This window comes from Condylura cristata, unplaced genomic scaffold, assembly GCF_000260355.1.
Source record: "Condylura cristata isolate star-nosed mole 26May11 unplaced genomic scaffold, ConCri1.0 scaffold00002, whole genome shotgun sequence".
NCBI classification, from domain to species: Eukaryota; Metazoa; Chordata; class Mammalia; order Eulipotyphla; family Talpidae; genus Condylura; species Condylura cristata.
Window position 1 is genome coordinate 46623766 of NW_004567103.1, and position 19962 is coordinate 46643727.

The 19962-nt window shown below is 34.0% G+C and overlaps 1 protein-coding gene across 2 annotated transcripts in view; it reads right to left on the bottom strand.

Moving 5' to 3' along the window:
* Positions 1–4077: 4077 nt before the first annotated feature.
* The window catches only part of UBR3 (ubiquitin protein ligase E3 component n-recognin 3 (putative)), a 147640-nt gene continuing 131755 nt past the window's right edge, over positions 4078–19962 (bottom strand). For both annotated transcript variants that reach the window (XM_012727393.1, XM_012727390.1), the window contains exons 33-39: positions 16608–16732; positions 11167–11274; positions 10900–11025; positions 8184–8363; positions 7399–7608; positions 6754–6893; positions 4078–6472 (exon numbers count right to left, since the gene is read on the bottom strand). In XM_012727393.1, coding sequence (XP_012582847.1) covers positions 6355–6472; positions 6754–6893; positions 7399–7608; positions 8184–8363; positions 10900–11025; positions 11167–11274; positions 16608–16732 — 1007 coding nt within the window. In that variant the 3' untranslated portion in view covers positions 4078–6354. The remainder of the gene's footprint in view (positions 6473–6753; positions 6894–7398; positions 7609–8183; positions 8364–10899; positions 11026–11166; positions 11275–16607; positions 16733–19962) is intronic.

Consider the following 19962-nt stretch of genomic DNA (forward strand, 5'->3'; position numbering starts at 1 on the left):
ACAAGACACATCCCCAACTGATAAGGTGAAAAGAGTTCATTAAAACTAGATCTGGCACCCTCCCTGGTGGTGTAGCGGGTTAAAGCACAGCACTGAGAGGCTAAAGCCACTTCTGCATAAGTTCGATCCCCGCCTGCCCAGGACGTGACCACATGGCACGGCAGACCTCTCCTGACCAGCCCACTGCTCCCCTCAGCAGTGTACTTCGTTGATCTGCCTGTTCTGTTCCCCACTCTCTCTGGTGAAGCCTCTTGCCGCCCCTGAGCCTCTGGCCTGTACCCCAGTTCTGTATGTATAAATAAATAAATCTTTAAAATAAAAAAAATTTAAAAAACCTAGATCTGCTGACTTCAAGCCCTAGCTATAGAGGTAAACATATCAAATCTGAGTAAAAGTAAAAACTCATCAGAAGAGTAGGCTTTAATGCAAACATGGACACTGTCCTCCAAACAGACATAAATCCTAGTCATGCTAGGTAGAGAATTATGTTCAATTCCCTCACTTTAGGTTTAGGGTCAATTTTCTACTTTCTCACCTCTAGAAGTTATACTTTATCTTAACCTCTCCAGTGGCAGTTAGTATTTAATACTTTCTCTCTAAATAGCTCTCCTTCAAAAATTTTATTTTTCTTTCATCCTTTATTAATCAATCCTGTCCTTAGGCTCCATTATCTTCTGTTGTCTAAATGAAATGCTCTGGAGAGTATTATCACAGGGTATTTCTACTTCGATGATATTCCCACGCTTCAATTACAATTTTTTATGTGATGACACCTCAGTCTAGATCTCCACCCCACAACTTCATCTTGTGCACTTAGTTTTCAAAGGCACTGTCAATCAAGGCATACCTATATGGATGACCTACAGGAGCCTCACACTCAACACATTAAAATCTGTGTATTTCAGAGTCAACTTAATACATAAACCTCTCACTGTTTCCTAACAGATGAATTGCCATTACCAACCATCAGGCAAGCATGGAGGTGGCTTCTGTTATTACCCAAGTGCAAGCCAACTTCATCGCTTCTCTAACTGCTAATTATCCTCCTAAATGTTTGGGGTTCTTTGTTTTTCAAATCTTCCTGTTCCACTCCTCTCATTCTCTACAGCCAGTTTTTGTAAACACAGTCATGCTCACTCACGTTTGTATGTGTTCCCATGCTTTTGCATTACAATGGCAGAGTTGAGTTCTTGTGATAGAAACCATCTGGTCAGTTACCAAAAAAAAAGTTTGCTTTACACTCAGGACATAGTGATATTTCCAATACTGCAGGTTAATCATTCACTGCCCTACTTAATGTCTTACATAACTTCCTATTGCTCTTAGGATAAAAACAAAAATCCATAATATGGTTCAAGGCTCTGATCTGATTCCTATCTTTCCTGCATCATCTCTTGTCATTCAGGCACTCTTCTGCTTTTAATGCTTCCATCCTACTGCACTTCTTTTCAGTCTGACTGCACCTAACTCATGTTTACTTCAGGGTCAATGTGCTATGTATATATGCCCTTTAGAATGCACTCCTCTTATTTCCCCCTTCACTTAGCTCACTTCTACCATTTTGTTTGCCAACCTCAGCTTAAATATCACTGTGGGTATCTGAGTCTTCTATGAATTCCTTGCACTAAATAAGTCATAGTTCCCACAGCTCTCTGCTTTAACTTGCAGGTAACAGTCATTATTTCAAGTGATGTAATGTTTTCCACTCATTATAAGCAGACACTAATTTGTTCTGTCTTGTTCCCTAGCATTAGCTTATTGTTTGGTAAATGGTAGTCACATAACAGATTTTTGCTTGCTTTCTCTCCCTCTACTGAATGGTCAAGTCTCTTTTTATAAGGTCCACTTCTGAATCCACTGCAAATCCCTTTACATCATGTCAACCATCATGCTATGTCTGGACTCTCACTAGATACCCAACAGGTTTTTCCACATTGCTGCCAGACTGATTTTTTTTTAAGATGCAACTCTGACCATGTCACTACTCTCTAAAACCCTAAAAAGGTTTCCCTTTTTGAACAAAATCTAAAATCTATAAAAGGTTTATAGATCACTGCACTTTAGATTTTAGTGATCTCTCAAAAGCACTTATGCCAGTGTCAGAATGATTTCAAATCTGTAACTACAAGTTCTCTGTCAACTCTGGATCTTTGCAAATGGTATTTCTTCTACATGCCCGAATCATTATTTACCACACTATTTCTTTCATCCAAGTATCTCCTACATCTCTATAACCCTTGGAAGTCTCTTCAATACTACTCAATACTACTCAGGACTGGTTCAGAGGTCCTATCTATAGTATCTCTAAATGTTCCCCCTTCTTAACTCTTTACAAACATACACACCACCTGTAGCACAGAAAAGTCTATGTAAAGTAGGGACTGACTGGTTTCTTTTCCATTATATTTTCATTTGACATAGCATATAGTACACAGGATAGGCACAATATTTACTGAATAAATGAAATCAAGTGCTTCAAAACTAAAGCATTTATTTTTCATAATTTCAAAAGAAACTTTAAATGCTGTCATTGGTTTCCAATCCTAGATCCCTCAATTTACCCAGCGTGGACCCCACACTCATTTCAACCAACACCTCAATTTGCTTACAATTTTATACACCACTCACCTCTGTAACCCAATCACGAATTAATTTAGCAGTCAAATTTCTATCCTTCAAGTCCTGAGATCATGTTGATCTCAATGAATCCATCAAATTATAAAATCGTTCTAATTGGTTCTATTAAAATGTTATGGTTCCTAAGCCTACTAGAATTTCACTATGGCTTTTGCAGTGCTTCTCATTTCCAGCCTATTCTCTCCCAACACTTCTAAAATTTTACCACTTACCTCAAGCTCCCAGATGTTAGGCCTGTTTATTCTCAACAGATGATCCTGCTCCCCTGTCAAGAGGGAATCAGATATGAATTTCTCTTAATCTACACTTTCTTTTCTCTTGTTCCTTTTTCTTTCACTCAAGATGAAGCCATTATTATGCTACAGACCCTATTTCTTCTGACATGATCTTGGATCACATTGCATCAGTCTTGTGTTGCCATCTTATATTAGTTTAACTCACAGAGAATCTATTTTACATAGGAGTCCCATTACGTCTTTTCATTGTGTCACATCAGCTGGAGTCACAGTCATTTCACTGCTATTTGCTTTCTGTAAACTAAGATAGAAGATAATAAATAGCTCTTTCATGCTTGAAGTGCCTCATTATAAAGAGAGTTTGAAGTACCATAACTAGAGAAGTCATCATGTTACTGTCCTTCTGCTCACCCCAGCTCATCCCTGACTGAGCAGTGCTATATATCATAAAGTTAAAGAGCTGTGTTCTGTGACTGGGACTGAGCCACAAGTCTTCTATTTCCATTAACATTGAAGTGTCAGGCATAACACCAGTGAATGTTTCTTGGTGATCTGATTCTAATGGTTAAAGCCATGATGTTGTTGTTTTCTTTTATTTGTTTTCTGTTGCTGTTCTTCAACATGATCTCAAATACAAGCAACAATAGGGAACATAAGAGTTAGCAATTATAATCCCAGAGATGATACAGATTCCTGGAGATACTCCACATACTGCTGCTACCGCTAAGCTTTCCATGTTTTAGTTAGCACCTTTTCTAAATCATAGAAATCAATAAATATTAAACACATAAAAGAAAGGGAAATGTTTGCAAACAAAATTCCTAACTGGTGAGCTATAGTGTAGAGGGTTAGGGCAAGGGTTGTCAATTCAAGGAAGACAGACTCCTGTAAGGATTACTATAAAGCATTTTAAATTTCTAAAATCTGATTTGGAATTCCTAGACTGCTACAACCACAGCAGTGTTTCTCAGATCTTTTCCCTCCTTTGAAAACACACACACTTAAGGGTTTTGCATGAACTAAGATACAATGAAAGAACAAATGGAAACAACTCTGCAAATTAAAGGTAAAGGGAAGAGCAAACCCTTTATACTTAACTTCACTTAAAGTAATTATTTGCTATACTTTGATATTTTCAACTATCAGTTCTAACATGTTAGTGTCAATATCATTTTTTAAAAATGTAAGCATTACATATTTTAAGGATCTTTCACAAACCAAATGGCAGTAGGTTTTTATTAACATATCTTACAATGTTGATTATTCCTAATTTTGTCATTTCTGCTTAATTATAAAGATTGATTTAGCGTCTACAGTAATGTACTGTATTTAAATGATCATTCATACAAGGTATCACACCAGTACATTTTTTAATAATATACACACATCACTCTAACTTGGACCTGTTATTTTTAAAAGTGGGTTTATAAATGGGACTTATAAAAGTTATGGGGAAAAAATTAAAGTTCTAGTTTAGCAGCATGCATGTATGTATTCAAGTACAATTTTCAACCAAGTGCTTTTTTAAAATTTACTGGTGACTAATTCACCAATATCAAAATAAACACTATCAATACCCAAATTTTAATGTTAAGGCTAATAATTTCACTTCACATCCATAAGCACAATCATAAAACATTCCATTTTAAATATGTAGTAATCAAAGTCTGAATACATTATACCATGTATATATAGCATCAGTTTCAAACTGTAGAATTATTCAAGTTCATGAATCCTGTTAACAGTAGGTACTAGAGATGTAAATTAGCATTTTGCTCTTCAACCACACTTACAAATGGCCTGGTATTCATATGACCAATGCAAAAAATATGACAGGCTGAACTTATGATACAGTATGTAAAAAAGTAGCAATGTGTTGGAAAGAACAGATATTCAGTTAAACAGAATCATTCTAGTTTTTCAGAAAGATATCTTAGTATTTTGAAATGTATATAAAAATAGCAAGCTATTTCCATGTATTTTATTGTAGTGCTATAGGTAATTTTTGACTTTTTGAACATATTCAGATATGTACTATTCTGTTCTACTTTAATGCAATGCCATCATTTAATGTCCATTTTTTTATATTCTGTAATGTGTCATTCAATAATTTTTAAGAGCATAGAACTGATTTTTATATTTCATCATTAGATGTTTTTAATTTTTACATGTAAAAATGTAATTTTACATAGCAAGCCATGGAAGTCCAAAGTACCAAGAATTGCTTGATAGCACTATATATGAAATAATCACCCAATTATGAATCATTTGGAAGAAAAATCTTGGTAGCAATAACATGCTTTTCTGTATTCTTCCTTTTCTACTTGGTGAGTAGATTTTAGCTCATTCATTCCCATTTTTACTGATTAAAAGCCAATACAAATATATATTGCTTTTCACAGCCACTTCTAAGAACACAGATGCATTGCCCATTCATGAAGGTCATCACCACTGTGCCCTTTTTTCATCTTAAGAAACCAACTAAAAATATCAGTGATTATACTGCACAACTATAATACAGATGAATCTGCTGAACTGATAGGAAAGTTCCAAAATTAAGCATCACTTGTAGGGAAGTCTGAACATTTTGTTTAAATCCAATCATTTAAACAAAAACTTGGTTGGTGATAAAAGGTGGGCATGCACAGAATCAAAATCTGACATGTGTATGCTCTTAAAATTTGACTTTATAGTAAATCTATTTTTTATTACCTCTACTAATTCATTCAACCAAAATGATAAATTTTGATGTTTAAGGACTCCCCCCAATTTTACATATGCCCCACAAATGTACTGTATTATATTAACAGCAGCTATCTACTTATTTTACAACTATTTCAATTATTTACCTGGGGAGAATATTTATGAAATTCCTGAGAATGAATTAAGTTTTCAGCAAAGCTTTAAACTTTTAACAGATTCCTCACAATAAGAAAAAATTTTAAGTTCTACTATTAGACCAACTTTTACTATACAATATTTCACATAAATCATGTTTTACAATTTTTTCTAATTACATACAGCAAAAATTTCAAATCAACACAAGAATGGCAAGGGGAAAATGCATTATGTTTAGCAGATGCAAATTAAAATACACAGATATAAAGAAGCAGTAAAACTTTAAATAAGTCACACCCATTTTAAGTATCAAGGAATAGCAGATATGCCTTACTGGGAGAACCATTTTTAAATGACTTTGTCAACAAGTTGTGCTTCTTATTAATTGTGGACTTTAAAAAAAAAAAAAACCCACTAAAGAATGATTTAACTTGTTACTTATATTCTGCAGATACTTCTAAAAAAATTATTATACCATTAATGTGATCACCAAGCACCTAATTTTGGAAAGGCTTATAATGGATATTTTCTTTTTTTTTTTTTTCCCCTCAGCAAAAGCATTAATCCTCCATATTAAGTTAAAGCTTATTGTTGATAAATTCTTAGTGAAAATGATGATATAATGCAACGCTGAGGTGGTGAGTCACAGCCCATTGTAATGTGGACCCCATCTTTTATTGATGTGATCAAAAGTATGAGAAATCCACTGTTGTTCAAGAACTTTGTATCTTTCCTTACAAATGTAGAGAGGCTTGCCTCGCCTAGAATAAAAAGGGAGAAAACATATTAATAGTAGTGTAGTACAATGAAGATTTCACATACACACATTTTAAAATATAGAATCTTCATGACAATCTCACATAGTAACTTGTTTTGAGGTTTCCTTAGCATGTTGATAAAATACTTCAAAAACTAAAATATAGCCCTAAATTAATGACTGTCAGGATGAAAAGTAATAATTATATTTACAAAGTCAGAATAGCACATATCTTTCGCTGATGAAACTTCAATGAAACACCAGATATATGCATGCATATCTAACCTAAGATCCCGGTCTTCCTCTCCATGAGCATCCAAATACACAGATCCCCAGAGGCAGAAGCGGTGGCCTCGAATGATGATAATCACGGATGCATTGATCAAAAGGAAGATCCCTGTTCCAGCACCACAGTTCTGTGAATGCTAAAAAATTAAAAATATATCAATGAATTTCACAATCAAATAGATTTTTATTTAAAAAATCAAGACAGTCTCAATAAATTATCTTCTAAATCATACTTTCTTTAAAAAATTTAATAAGAGTTCATGTAAGCTAAACTTATATTCTCACTCTTAACACTTTCCAAATAATATATTAAGAGGAATAGGGTAAGAATTATCTACGAAAGCAATTAAGAGTCAGCCTAAACCTCATCCAGAGGCCAGCATCTAAAACAGCCTATCTGGCATGGAGCCAGGGGGAGAAATTGGGATGGAAGTTAAGAAAGGCATTTGGCTATTGTTGGCTTTTTTAACACTTCTACTTGATTAAAAATATAAACAAACAAAACAAGAACAAATTCCCTGTATGTATTGTGTGTTTAATTCAGAGTAGTTAAATTTTAAGAACTGGTTTGACCATAGGTATACGACATTTCCATAAGAAATTTGAGTTTTCACAAACTTTACACTATTTACTATTGCTTACCAATACACATTCACAGTAACTTTGTTGCTTGCAGCAAAGTCCTTTCAGGCACACAAAAGTACCACAAACAAGGCAAACAGCGGGATCTTTAGGGACCTTGGTACAGACACTACATGTTTTTCTGTGGTAGTATTGGAAAATGGTATTATAATTCTCAGGCAATTGTAGAAGATGTGGTAATTTCCATCTTGACTCTTGGATAAGCAAGGCCTAAAACATTATCCAAAATTACTCATTAGTCCTAAGCATTTAAGTAACTAACACAAAATTCATAATTTTTCAAAAAGTCCCTTTTTTAAAGAAAGGAAAACACCTTCTCTAAGAATGTGGCTTATCTTCTTTATAAACACTCTTCTCATTTCCATTTAACAAACTACTATAAAATAGTAATCTAACAATTACCATTCTCTATTTTAATGCAGTTTCCAATTATATCACTTTTGACTATTTGACTAATGTAGTTTTCAGTTACATGATATCAGTTGTGACTATTCTGTCTTTGACTATTTTAAAATTCTTTTCATCTTCAAAGATGAGTTTTTTGATTATTTAAGGTATTCAACAAAAACCTGCTGGCCTAAAATATACTAGATCTTAATTTTGTTAACTGAAACAACTCATTCTTTACATTCATAAACATAAATAATTGTAAGCAAATAATTTTAATATAATTAGTTTAACAATATGGCAAGAACTGATAACCTGAAATTTTAAATTCTTCATTATTCTCTTACATATTAGCATATCATCACTATAGCAAGTGACTGTTACTCTTTTTTACATACCTTTCCTTGTTCTGCATGTCTTTCAGTAAATGAATTTATCTCAAAACACCACTGAGCTATAATATCAAATGCTGGAACTGGCCAATCCAGACAGGAGGCACTGATGAATGGATGTTCTGTTTGGTAAAACATTGGCAAAAGCCCCAAGCAGCTGGAAAGAACTGAAAATTCTTCTTCTTCCTTTTAGAGAAGAAACAGAAAATTCTCAAGACATTTAATTTTCCTTTATAGGTATATTCAGTGTCATCCTCATAAATTAGTTTTGGACCACACGAAAACTTTAAAAGTGAATGGAGTAAGGAGAAAGAAACTAATGAAAGAAGAAAGCAAAATGTTTCTAACTGTAATATCCCCAGAATAGTTCTCTTTGAAATTTAACTTATAAGTGTTATAGCATTAACTTATTTTATACACTTTTTTAAAAAAATAGTAAAGTCATGTATCTGATGAACAGAGTATATAGAACTTAGCTACAATATTATAATGTTATTCAAATGTTATTCTGGGGGCAAAGGAAAAGTAACTTTTAGTTTAAAAGACATGTTTTTTGTGTAGGTGGAAAAAAATTTTTAAAAAAGTTCACAAGAGGCAGTACTAGAAATGTGCATAGATCAACTCATATCATCCTTCAGATTCTACCCTACCAGGCAAGCCTTCCAATACTACTTAATGAGGCCTTAGGGTATCCACCTCCATTTAGATAAAATTGATTCTGCCACACCTTGTAAACACTTTTCCTTCACATTTTTATTTTCTATTTATTATTGATACTTTAAAAATATAGATCAGTCTTTTCTATTTATTATTGATACTTTAAAAATATAGATCAGTCTTTTCTATAGACTGTGGGAGCAGTCGACTAGAATACAGCCTCTACTCCCAGGACTTGGTACAATATATAGGTATTTAATAAACTCGTTGAAAATCTGAACTAATTATGAAATTAAGTGTAAAATTCTGAAATATGCCACAAAGAAGAAAGAAAAATGACAGACTTAAAATGTTAATTTTTAAAATGTCTTGAAATGGGGCTGCATATTTAAAGAAGGCACATTTTTAAATTATTTTACTGATAATAAAATTTTAGAACTCAATTTCTCCCCACCAAAATTCTCTTGTTCTCCTAGGCAATCAATTCTAGCCCCAATTTCTGGTCCCAAATAAACACTGATGTTTTTAAATAAATTCAAAAAGATGGAATCATACACTGTATGTACTCCTTTGTGCCTGGCCTCTTCTATTTAGAATGATTTGAGATTCATTCATTTTATTGTGTGGATCAATAACCCACTCCTTTTTAATCCTGAGCAGAATTCCCCTGTATAGATATAGCATATTCTCGTCATGCATTTACTTGTTGATTTCAGGGTTGTTTCTAGATTTTGCTATTATGGATTAGGTTGTTATAAATATTCATTTAGGAATCTTTATGTGTACACATTTTCATTTTTTTTTTGGTAGGTACCTAGAAGTAAAATTGTTGGTTTGTACAGTAAGTGGACTTTTGTTTTTTAAACTTACAAGTATCACTACAAACCAACACTGAAGACCAATTTTCAATGTCCAATTGAGGAACTTCTGCTTTTTGACAAAATAAACCATGAGGTAACAGGAACACAAAGAACCATAGTCTATGGCTTTTAGATACACACAAAGCAAAGTTGATAAAGGAAACAGTAAATTTTGTTTGAAAAGCTATACTATAGGATTCTCAGATGTCAAAAGGAAAAAAATTTTTCTTTTGGGTTAAAATTTTAAAATAAGTAACTGTGAGAGAAAAAAATCTAATGGGTGAATATTCAAAATTTGTTCAATATCTTGTAATACTAAATAGAATGTTTTGGGGAAAAAAAAACATGAATCATATATCTTGAATCAATTGATTAAAAAAGTAATCCAAACAATTTGATATAGTAGTCAATTACTTATGGAAGAAGAATAATCAAATGCTTAATTCTGGTCTTCTTTAGGCTTCAAAGCCCATAAATATGATAAATGTCTTAATCCCCACATCAAACTCCCTGGAAACAAATGGCAGATCATGTCAGGATCATAACTGTATAAGTATAGCTTGGTTTACTTATCTTCTCATTTCTTATCCTGTCACTCTCTTGCCTAATTCCATTTACTTACAGTTTAATGAAATAGATTAAACCAGTGATAACTCCTTCATCTGAATTTCAACTGGCTATAAATCAAGTATTTTTCTACTCTAAAATTATATAAGTGCCATCATATCTGAAAACAACTAGTTTTCTGATCAATATAACATTAAAAGGATATTAAAAGCAGAGGATGATTAGTGATATATTTTTTAAAAAATAGTAATATGTACATCAATAAAAATAGCAATAAATATGCCCATATGAATACTATGACCCTAAACCTGTAGGTTTAGGGTAATTGTTTAGTACTTATACAATTGGGTAGGAGAAGAATGTGGTGCTTTTTTAGTTTTAGACATTTACTATTATTGATTTTACTTAAAACTTCATAAAATATCAAATATTAATAATATTATAAATAAAAATGGGTAGATGCTATTAAACAAAAAAATAATAATAGTAAATTTTCCAAATATTCCTTTAAGATAGACTAACATAGCTTGTATAGCCGTTCTGTATATAGATTTAACTATTATACTATATATCAGTATATTTCTAAAAATTAGGTAATTACAGAAATAAGGCTTCCTACTCTCTACTCCAAATTATACCTGGCAGCTAGGTAAATCCTCCCCAAAGAGGTGGTGCTGAAGAAGGCTGGTGATTCTGAGGAAAGGTAAGCAGAAGTCCTGTAAGTATTTTTCCATGGATTCAGGAGACCAAGCATTAGGGCTAACCTAAAGTTAAAAAATAAAAATCTTAATTCATTCTGTGATAGATACAGAAGAGATATGTAAATTAAATTTTAAATTCATGGTAGCAACAAATCTAAAAATTTAACTAAATAACTACTAAACTTAGTTTCAGAAAGAGCATACCATTGCACACTCCTGAGTTCCTTCCTCAAGGTATAGCTTTCCTTTAGATAGTTCAGTAATTATAAAACTCAGTAATACTTCATAAGACTTTTCTGCATCACACGTGTTCTGGAATAAATCAAAATATTAGTTCTATCAGTCATTAAAAACCACAAAAAATATATTGGAAAAAACAATTAATGAATACAGTATAGCATAGCTGTGATTATATTATTTTGTTAGCATGTAAAACAACTCCTCAAAATCTGTGTACAATAGTATGCCCTGAATTCACAATGAAACAGGGTAGGGAATTAATGCTATTCCAATACTTCTTTAAAGTTAACATATAAATTACATTAATGTGAGTATAAATAAAAATATGCAAATCGTATCATTTGACAAAGCAATTCTCATATCTGGAAATTTTTCCTAAAGAAACAATCCAAAAGAAAAAGAAGCACATTACACAATGTGTACACAATAGTGAAAAGTGACTAACAAAAGTGAGGTAGTTACTTAAACTCTGTCATATAAATCCAAGCAAACATTTTATAGGTGGTGAACATGACATATTTGAGCCAAATGAAAAACATTTGCAATACAAGGTGAAAAAAGCCAATGGGACTACATATTCACTCATTTTAGTAATATAACTCATATATGCATGAAGTAAAAGAAAATATAACCAACAAATTATTTCTTTTACAATTTCCCTCAAATTCCTTGAGTAGGTTTTGTTAAAACAATTTATTATTAAAAAAATAGGACGATATATTTATTATAGAATGTGTAGATCATTATATAACAAGTCTACAAATTAATCAGGTTTAACATCAATACCTTTTATAAGAAATCAAAAATAATTGTTATTTATAAATTTCAAATTTATCTCAACCGAATTTTACATAATGCTTATTGTAAGGCATGCAAAGAAAGCATTCTTCAGGGGATATCCCCACTTCCCTCTTATTTTCATCCTTCCCCTCAGTGTCCTGCCTGCCCATTCTTTATCACCTGCTAACTGCTTGCCTCTTAGAAGACTCTTATCATTAGTTGCCTTTTCCTGAATTCTAAGATTAGAAGTAGGGTAAAGAGTAGCAAAAGGTTGGAAGAAATCAGTGGAGTGCTTGAGTAAGGAAGTCTATCTCAAATTAGTCAAGTTCACAGAAGGACCCCCTCTCCCTTCCCCCCAATTTTTTTTCTATTTGTTGACATTAGAAGTTATTGCAAATTATAACAAAGAATAAACAGATATAAACAACTTTGGTATGATATCTTTATTCTACTCATTAACTATATTTTCTAAATAGTGAAACATAAGAATTGATAAGCACTAAAAACTGTAATTTTATTTTGTGTTTTTAAGGTATTGATAGTTTGGACCACAGAGTTTATCATAAGTCATCTTTTCTATAGTCCCTCAATCTCTCACTCATGTACTCTATTTAATTAGATTGTAAATTTCAAAATGTCAGGAACAGTGCTTTACATTTAGTAATATCCCTTCTTTGCATAATAAAATTAATATCTGTTGGTATCATTTTGGTGATGTTAGAATTCTTAGCCTTGGAAACCACCTGTGTATATCTTTTTTGATAACAAATTCTTTGCATTAACTTTAAGTTACCCCTCCTTTTTGCCATGTCTAAACTATTAAAAAAAAAAGGGGGGGTGTTCTCCTTACATCATGGAACTGCCCCAACCCTTGCCTAATTAATCAAGAGGATAATCATTTGCCAAATATCATAACCTACAAGTTACAAACAACTTATAATAGTCAACATTCCACTGAATATCAAAATAGTAACATAGTTTTGAAATGATTTAATCAGAGTAACTATTAATGTGATATAGTTAAGGTTTAAAAATATACATTTCAATCTAGGGGCCCTCCTTGGTGGTGCAGTGGGTTAAAGCTCAGCACTGAGAAGCTAAAGCCACTGCAGCTTGAGTTCCATCACCACCCAGGAGGTAACTCACATGGCCAGGCAGACCTCTCCTGGCCCACCGGCTGCTCCCCTCAGCAGTGCACTTCCTTGGTCTGCCTATTCTGCTCCCCACTGTGTCTCTGGTGAATCCTCTCACTGCCTCTGCACCTCTGGCCTGAACCCCAGTTCTGTAGTTATATAAACCTTTAATATATATATATATACACATTTCAATCTAAAAGTTGCTTAAATTCACTGTAATCTTTTGAATAAAAGATTTACAGAATGTAACAACAGAAAAATATTTCAGGAAACAATACTTTCCAACTAATGGGGAAAATACACTCCAATGTAAACAATGATGTTTACCTTTAGTAAGTTATTGAGTGATAATTAGCTTTTAAATTATTATCGTTAATCGTTAAATAGATCTTAAACATTTCTTTTACACACAACAGGTACTATATCAAATCAGAAAGTCAAATACAATATAATACTCGCTGTTTTGTATTAGGAACTGTCCCACCAGAGAAGTATTAAATAAGAGCGTAATCTGATTTCATATGTAAGTCTTAGGAAACATATTTTATACAGGCAATATTTGAATAAACAGACTAAGTAGGCTCAAGAAAGGTTATGAAGAAAACTTCTGACTCCATGAATGAAAAGTCATATAGGAAATGTGTTAAAATTATGTGATTTTTTTTTTAATAGTCCAGAGCACTTTTCTTTTTTCATACCTATCATGCCATGAATCCAAAGGGAATGGGTTCCAGCAGCTCAGACTCCTTTCCATTGGTTCTGAAAAAGTGTGCTTCTTTAAGGGGAGCAGGCTGGCACTTCAGTTGAACCCATGTACCTTTCTCTTTGGCTTTCTTTTTTTTCTGATCATTTTCTTTTACAGCTATCTTGGCTCTTAGTGTGCTTAATGTGCTCAATACTAACATTAATTCTCTTTGAAAGAATCTTGCTCTTTACTTGGTTGTTTACAACAATGTCAACTGCATGCTGGGTAACAGTATAGACTCTTCCAATTTTGCAATGGTAGCACTTGTGGGGTATTCTTTTTTGAACAGTGCCCATCCCCTTTATGTCTACAATCTCACTGTTCTTGTAAATTCACATGTATGTGAATAAAGGAACAATTCCATCTTTTCTAAAAGGCCTAAAAAACATACAGTAGGTTCCTATTCTCAAAGGTTCCTTTGTGTTGATCAGTTTGGCAACTTACCTGAACATGGCGATTCCGGTGGAAAGAAAGGATGTGATTTTTTTTTTTTAAATGAAGTACTTTTTCCTTACATCATTGTTAGTTTTTGGACAATATACAATTTCTAACCGCTCAGGTGTAGCAACCATAGATATACCATCAACAAATGGGAAAAGATAAAATCAATAAAACATCAAGAGTTGAGTGACTCATGAGAAATCCTGGGTAGATACTTTGTTCAAATGTTAGTGTATCTTGGGCCCTCCCCATTGGCACAATAATAGGTTAGGACACAACACTGCAAGCTAGCCACAGCTACTTCAATGTGAGTTTGATCCCCTGCCCCCCTGAGGTGATCCATGTAGTGCAGCAGACCTCTCATTGATCCACCCGATGCTCCCCTCAGCAGTGTACTTCAGTGATCTGCCTGTTCTGCTCCCCACTGTCTCTGGTGAAGCCTCTCACCACCCCTGCACGTCTGACCTGTGCCCCAATTCTGTAGGCATAAATAAATAAATCCTTAAAAAAAAATTAGTGTTTCTTAAACTTTTAGTGGGATAACAGGTCTGTGGAGGATATGCTAGAAGTAATGTCCTGTACTGCTCTCCAATAAAATCAAAACAAAGAGAAAGGACTCCAGGTTAAGAAATGCCAATTACAACACTCTGGCCAGAAGTTCTATTAACCAAAAAATATAATTTATACTATTCTGATAATTTTTCCAGCACAATTAAACCTTTTCATAAATAAATTCTAATAGCACTTTAAAAAGTACATAGTACCCATATTTTTATTGCTCCAACCAGAAGAGATCCAGCTAAAATCTGCTCTCATAGGAAGTATCATACCTAAGGATATGGACTTATAAGTATGGAAAGAGTGGGTGAAAAAAAAAGACAAAGAAGAAGGAAGAGACAGATGGGAGAGAAGTAAAGGCAGAAAAAGGAGTAAAGCATCACTTAAGAAGAGAGTGGTTTTTAGTATAAATCTTTGTAATTTAAAAAATGAATTTAAAAAGAAATGATGTAGAGATCTACACAGAAGTCTCAGTGATATTTCATTACTCATGAATACAGTTGTTGCTATTATTTACAATCTGCAAAAGATCTAAATACTTAGATCTATTGTAGAAAAAGTTAATAATGTGTGGCAATCCAACCTACACATTATCATATTTTTTCTTTTCATTTATTAATTGAATTTATATAGTTGTAAACTCCAGTTTCTATTCTGACAATTTACCTCATATTAAGTGTTTTACTGTTTTTTAAAATAGCAATTAGCAAAATAAGACATAAAATTGACAGAATAGTTACTTAAATTAGCCCAGGTTCCTTCCATCATGCATTTACAATTGGCTTACCTTGTGGATAACATCTCATTTCAGCAGAATCAGCTGAAGAGATTTAGACTCAAAAATATATCAGGAACTATTCTAAATATGAAAATGTTCATGATTTGACAACTTATTAAGGAAACATTTAAACAATGACATACATAGAAATCTAGTATACTTGACTTGAATATTAACAATTTAGGTGTCAGATTAACATCCATTCAGAGGCATTGAAAGGGCATTTAGAAAAAAAGAAAGACAAAAGTATTCGAGAATCAACTATGAGCAGGGAAGCAAAGTTACTCAAGGAAAAGACAAAACTACATTTGAGAATTTAAAAAACCAGGATTTTAGAAATAAAATATATTTTATCAGTCATATATTTTAAAACATTGACCTTTGAGAAAGCTGAGATTCAGAGGATCTTTATGTCTTGATCAAAAAACAGTACTATCTCTATTCAGTAGCAAGATGTTGGCTTAGTTCAATAGCCATTTTTCTAAATAGTTTATATAATTTTAACTTATTGAGGTCTTCAATATATTTAAAATATATAGTTATTCTAACACAGGAAAAGAGTAGTTTTAAAAGTGGTATAATTGAGAAAAGGCTACTACTAAGCTTTTTAAATTCAGAAGTGGTGAATCAAAAGCCATGTTTGGGTCATGACTGGGGAGAGGAACATGTGAAGAAAAGATGACAGATAAGGAAAGTAGGTAAGTATGAAGACATTTTATTACTTGTTCATTGTGTGTGCACAACTTCTGTAAGGATAGCAAAAGCAAAACTGTCCAAATATAAAGGAATAAAGGGTAGGGTGGGAAACAGATGCAGAAAGCCTCATCATGCCGATGTTTTAATGTTTTTTTAATTTTCAATTAAAATACTGTTATTAACTCTTCCAACCTAATCTCATTCACTCACCTTCCCAACCTAAATTAGTTCACCAAGCCACTAGCTGACAATTCAGACAAGACAGACTAACCTTTTTGAGAGCTCCCGTATGTTTCCAGGCTGACCTATCTTCCTCGTTACATTTAACCGAAAGTGCTGTAAGAGCTTGTGTATACAGCAGGGTAAAAAGCACCTTCACAATGCAGGTGAAATGGTCTACAAAAAAAAAAGTCATTATTATTTTTTTTTTTGGAATCTGGATATATTACACTAAAGATAATTTCAAAAACATGCCTTTCCTTGTATATGAAAATGGTTTCTGACCAACACTTTAGTCAATAAAATGAGAATTTATATACATATATATAATTAGTGAGATTACTATATCTATCTACCTGCCTTCTACTCAAGAGATCTGAAAACAACGTATCTCTGTTTATCCACAGAATACTAAATAAGAGGCATTTATTTAGCACAGTGGAAAAGTGTGCTGTTTCCCTTGTGCAAATACCACTCAGTCTTGGAATAGTTGTGAAACCTTGGCATACCTCCTTTCACCCCACATTAGAACAATCACCAAATCCTGTCAGTTGTGCTTTTTAAGTATTTTTCATGTAAGTTCCAACTACCTATTTAAAGGAGATATTGCCATAAAGGAGGGAGGTATCATCTTCCCTGTTCCACTTAATGACAGGCAGAGCTGAGCAGCAAGGTGAAGCTATATAACACAGAAGACAGGTGGGCTCAGGGCAAAAGGACGGGTTAGAGCTCTTGTTCCTGAGCCCCAACTTGTACCCTGATATTGCTGGGAAAGAGGCATGGAAGCAGACACATTGAAGAGACATGTAGAAACACTTAGAAGAAACACATAGGTGGGAGATACTTGGAGAGTATGATAATGGCAACCATCATCTTGATATGCTATCTCCATTTGTGCCAGCTTTTGGGACCTGCGTTAGAATCCTCTTCCTGTGGTTCCCTGTCAGAAGGTGCCTTAGATTTGGGGCAAGCTGCCCCACTTCATTTGCCTGAAAATTTGTTCACAAAGGAATGGGTAATTTGGGGTACTTTACTGGGAAATTAATATCCTTTCTTCTCTCTGTGCACACTAATTCTATTAAAGTTCTTTCATACTGTAAGAGTCTGCTTTGTCTTTGTGCAAAGATGGTAAGACCTTTTTAGAACAGCCAAGTTGGGGATCCACATTAACACCTGGACCAGACTTCCATCCTTTCTTACTTATACATAGGTCCCATATGTTTTAAACAATTTAAAAATAATTTAACAATAATTTATTCTTCATTTTTATATAATGTATGCTTTATCATAATGGATGTAATCCCCATGAAATTTTACCACCAATTTCACCTGTGCACCATCACCATAGTCCCTTGTGCTCTTCCCATCCCTATTTTGATCCTATTCCCTCCTATCCCCCCTGTACAGTCTCTGGTATATAGTGGGCTGTTGATTTTGGTTTTTACTTTATTGTAATTACTTTATTTTTTTCCTGATTCCATTTGGATCCCCTAAATTCCCCCCGTAAGTGAAACCATCTAGTAAATTTTCTTTTTCTTTCTGACTTACTTTGCTGAGCATGATCCCTTCCAGCTCCACCCATATTTCTGCAAATGGCATGAGTTAACCTTTATTTGATTGCTGAGCAATATTCCACTGTGTAGATATACCTTATCTTCTTGATCTAGTCATCTACTTATGAGCATCTGGGTTGTTTCCATAGCTTACCTATTATAATCAGTGCTGCAATAAACATAGGAGTGCAGATGTTCATATGAATTAATGTCTTTCATCCTTTGGGTAGATATCCAGGGGTGGAATTATTGGATCACATGGAAGCTCCAATTTTAGCAGTTTTGAGAAACCTCCACAGAGATTTCCATAGTGATTGGACCAGTTTACATTCCCATCAGCAATATAGGAGAGTTTCTTTTTCTCTACATCCTCACCAACATTTATTGTTGCTAGTTTTTACTAGTATGAGCCATTCTCACTCGTGTAATGTGGTGTCTTACTGGTTTTGATTTGCATTTCCCTGGTTATAAGGGATGTTGAACATTTATTCATATGCTTGTTGGCCATTTGCCTTTCCTCTTTTGAGAAGTCCTTTTAGCTCTTCTGCCTATTCTTTTGACTGGGTTGTTTACTTTGTTTTTGTTGAGTTTTATCAGCTCTTTGTAGATCTTTATGATCAGTCCCTTACAATTAGCATTGTGTGCCAAACTTTTCTCCCCACCAGTAGGGTGTCTCTTTGTTTTGGTTTTTGTTTTTCTGTGGTGTTTTTGGGTTTCTCTATGTACATTATTATATAATCTGTGAACAGTGATAGTTTTCTTTCTTTCCCTATTTGGATTCCTTGTATGTCCTTCTCTAATTGCTCTAGCTAGTACTGACAGTATTATATCAAAAAGCAGTGGTGAGGCCCTCCCTGGTGGCGCAGCGGGTTAAAGCACAACACTGAGAATCTAAAGCCGCTTCCGCATGAGTTCGATTCCCGCCTGCCCTGGAGGTGACCACATGGCGTGGCAGACCTCTCCTGACCCGCCCGCTGCTCCCCTCAGCAGTGTACTTCGTCGATCTGCCTGTTCTGCTCCCCACTCTGTCTCTGGTGAAGCCTCTCACCGCCCCTGAGCCTCTAGCCTGTACCCCAGTTCTGTATACACAAATAAATAAATCTTAAAAAAAAAAAAAAAAAAAAAGCAGTGGTGAGAGTAGACATCCTTGTCTTTTTCTAGATCTTAGGGGTAAGGCTTTCAGCTTTTCACCATTGAAGAAGATACTGGCTATAGGCTTGTCATATATGGCCTTTATTATGTTAAGGTATGTTCCTTCTATCCCCAAAATTTTGAGGGCCTTTATCATAAATGGATGTTGAACTCTGTCGAATGCTTTCTCAGCATCAATTGATATGATTATACAGATTTTATTTTTCTTTTTGTTGACATGTTGGATTACATTAATTGATTTCACATGCTGAACCATCCTTGTGTCCTTGGAATAAATCCTACTTGGTAGTAGTGAATTATCTTACATATGCATTGTTGGATTCTGCTGCCAACCTAAACAACTGTGTCAGGAGTGCCCAAAAACACTTTCAGGTTGATGATTCACTAGATAGGAACTCACAGGGCTCAGCATATAGTTTTAGGATTTTTTTTTTAAAGCAAAAAGTATACAAAGTAAAATCAGCAAAAGAGAAGGATACATTGAGTGAAGTCCCAAGAAACTTCCAGAATCTTTTCCAAGTAGAGGCATGCTTAAAATCCAACAGCAATGCATTTTAATGGCATGTGAGATGTATATACCAAGGAAGCTCATTAAGAAACTCAGTGCCGGCCCTCCCTGGTGGCGCAGCGGGTTAAAGCGCAGCACTGAGAATCTGAAGCCACTTCCGCATGAGTTCGATTCCCGCCTGCCGCCTGCCCCGG